General features: G+C 27.8%; 1 protein-coding gene across 1 annotated transcript in view; it reads right to left on the bottom strand.

The window, feature by feature from the left end:
- Positions 1 to 943: 943 nt before the first annotated feature.
- LOC108575489 (zinc finger protein 62 homolog) overlaps positions 944 to 3,458 on the bottom strand; it is a 3,507-nt gene continuing 992 nt past the window's right edge. Inside the window, exon 2 of the mRNA XM_017938306.1 lies at positions 944 to 3,433. Coding sequence (XP_017793795.1) covers positions 944 to 3,433 — 2,490 coding nt within the window. The remainder of the gene's footprint in view (positions 3,434 to 3,458) is intronic.

The raw sequence follows: 3,458 nt of genomic DNA, 5'->3' as shown, positions 1-3,458 counted from the left end.
ATAGTTCATAAATTCTTACACTCTGCAGTTCAAAATATCTTAAGATGGTATACATCTGATGAACAAAAATTTTCACAATATCATGTATATCCATTTTATCCTACTTTAACATAAACATACGCATACATAAACAATTAAAATTCAAGTTACAATACTATAAGAATAAGATGTTTGGTACACTATAAATATTTTATATATTTTTAGTCTCCTTAATTGAATTATTGTATTAATTAGTTACTGAGTAATTACTGTATTAATACATTATGTTTATATAATCAAAGAGGTTCAAAATTATTGCAATTGATAAATCCAGCTATTCATGTCATAGATATATGTTTTATCTTAGTTTCATTAAAATTTTATATTAAACTTATAACTAAAAGTCACTAATGCTTATTATCTGAGATAAATAAAATAACTAATAACTAAGATCAATGAAACTGAGTATGTTCTATTATTCATAATATATACATTTAATACAAAAACTGATTTTCTGATTTTCTGAAATAGTACATGATTCTGTATCATATTCTTTTTACAGCAAGCATCTTGCATTAAATTTTATTCACGGTTAAAACTATGCTTCATTTAAAATTATGTAATCTACGGAATAAAAATCGAATATTATTATGATATTAAAAACTACATATTTTTTTATTCACGTTTTGAGTGTTTACATCTATACCTTTATATAGGCTTCTATATTTAACTATATTATTTTGTAAACTCAACAATATAAAATATTTTTTATGTATAATATACAATGCAAATCACGTAATTCCATGTATTTTAACAAGTATGTAATATATAGAACAAAAAGAAATTATACAAAAAGCTACAATATTTATTGTTTCTCAACAATAAAAAAACAGGAAAAAAGCTTATAACTTATGTATAATTAATTCACAGTAATATTTACTTTCCATAAATCAAACTACATGTTTTAACTTTCTATTTCAATATTTTTATTATGTATTAATAATGGTTTAGATATTTTACTTCTAGGATGTACTTTCCATTCATGTCTTATTAAGGCTCTTCCAGTAGAATAAGTTTTTTTACAAACATGGCAAGGAAATCCAAGTCCATAATGATAGGCTCTGTGTTTGGACTTCATCATATCATAACACTTATAGTTACAAAGAGAACAAGCAGTTACCTGATGTTCTTTATAATAATGTATTTTTCGAAATGTAGCATTTGAAAATCGGCTAGTACATAGAAAACATTGATATGGTAGTTCAGAACCCAAATGCTTGACCGTCATGTGTTCATCAAATTGTTTATACGTGTACACAGTCTCTTTACAGTAACAGCAAGTTATTTCCATTGGTATATCAGTAAACTTTCTTCCCTTACTAATAGAACATTCATGTTCATTCCATGCAATGACATTAGCAAAGCTAACTTTACAGTACCCACATGTTAAATTTGAACTTGTATCATGTTTGGTAATGTGAACCTGAAGAGCTTTTCTAGTATAAAATGTACGACCACATACACAATTATTGCGTTTTTGAATAGAATTTAATTTATTCAGATTAAACTGGTACCGGTTCCTTAGTTTCTGCTGCAAAACCTCGGAATTAACATTCTCCCCAAACGATTTGTCATTCTGGTCTACCTTTATTTCTTCTTTCTTAATTTCTTTGTGCAAGTCATTTATTTTACTTGTTGAACTGGTAATATCATTATTGGAAGAATTAGTTTGTGAATCCTCTTCTATATCAATATCAATATCTTCATCAGTAGACTGAATTTTTAAAATGCTGTAGTTTTCACTGTATTCAGAAGATTCTAGATCTTCATATGGATGATTTTGTGATTTTATTTGTGTATAATCCTTAGAAGTATGTGATAATGTGTAAGCATCTTTTGAAAGACTGGTATCCTCAAATTTAGTTTCATTTTTATTATCTTTATCAATAATTTCATAAGAATTGTTCTTTTTCTTTATGGTTATGCTAATCCCAATTCCAGAATCTCTATCATAACAATTTTTTTTAACATCATATTCACTTGCACTATCTGTACTTGAGTCTTTTTCTTCATCAGTTAAAATCCTGCATTGCTTTTTATGCATAAACAATGTATGAGGATTACGAAATGACCTTCCACAAGAACAGATAGTTTCTTGTTGACCATTATATCCTGCATGTGATGCCTGATTATTTTGCAGAATTATCCTTTCTATTTCTTTGTCCTCAGATAAATTTGAATCATCTTTATCTCCAGGTTTTAAATTAATTCTATTTTTAACGAATGTATTGCTGATATTGAGTGTATGCTGGAATAATGGGGAATTAATATATTTACAACTAAATAAATGAAAATTCTCTTTTGTTTCTCCTCGTGAACGATGGGTTTGTATATGTCTCCTGTAACTTCGTAGTGTGTAAATTCCAAAACAAATTTCACATTGGTGTCTGTTATTTCCCACAGGATTTCCCGTTTTCCCCTTATTATTACTATTAAGTTTACATCTTTTACTAGAATTTACATATGACATATTTGATTTTCGTTTATTTTTCTTCTGAAAATGTAAGGAACCCTTCTCTTGGGTAGTTGGATTTTTCTTTAAGGCTTTACTATTAGAGAGCAATGTTTTTGACTCCTTACTTCCTGATGGGGTAGATGTGTCGTTTAAGTTCTTCAACATAAAATCAGGAGATTCAATTTTATGATAATCAATTAAGTGTTTTCTCAAATTTTTTACAGACTGTTTACACAATACACACATTAATGAAACTAACTCATGCTGTGAAGGAACTGATTTTTCATTTTGTTTTAATTCTTTGTTTAATACTTTTCTTTCTCGCCCCTTTTTTACAGTTTCACTTATTTGGTCACTGTTACGTCTTAAAATATTTCTCTTTCTTCTTTGCATATAGCTATTTGATATACTTATATTACACTTTATTACTGATGTTGGTGAAGATTGTAATGAAGCACTTGCTTGCTGTTTACTTTCACCCTTTTTCAAATAAACCTTCTCAGAATTGTCCTTTTCTTTCACAACATTATTGGGCTCTTTCTCTTTCTCAATATCTTTCTTGGTTAAAATAACATTCCTATTTCGTTTTGGTGGTACAAGAATACCATGTGCCCTTTCTAAATGATATCTTAAGTGGTTATTTCTAGTATACCGCTTCTCACATGTTGAACAACAAAATAACTTCTTTTTAGTTTTCACAGAAAATTTAAAATTTGGTAGCGCAGAGTTATTATTACCTAATACTGGATTGTATTCAACATATAGTGATTTTGATGTTGTTTCTGATGGTAATTCAGTAGATGTATCAGTTTTTCCTCTACATTGTGTATTTTTTATTACTTGTAATGTCTCCCATATTTTGTCACACTTTTCAAGTACAATAATAGGATCCTTCACTTTATATGGTGTAGTAAAAGGTATTGGTGATACCATTTCACCCTATAATTTAAATAATAACATATAT

This window comes from Habropoda laboriosa, unplaced genomic scaffold, assembly GCF_001263275.1.
Source record: "Habropoda laboriosa isolate 0110345459 unplaced genomic scaffold, ASM126327v1 scaffold269, whole genome shotgun sequence".
NCBI lineage: Eukaryota > Metazoa > Arthropoda > Insecta > Hymenoptera > Apidae > Habropoda > Habropoda laboriosa.
Note: the sequence above shows the minus strand (reverse complement) of the source record. Positions and strands in the feature narration are given on the sequence as shown.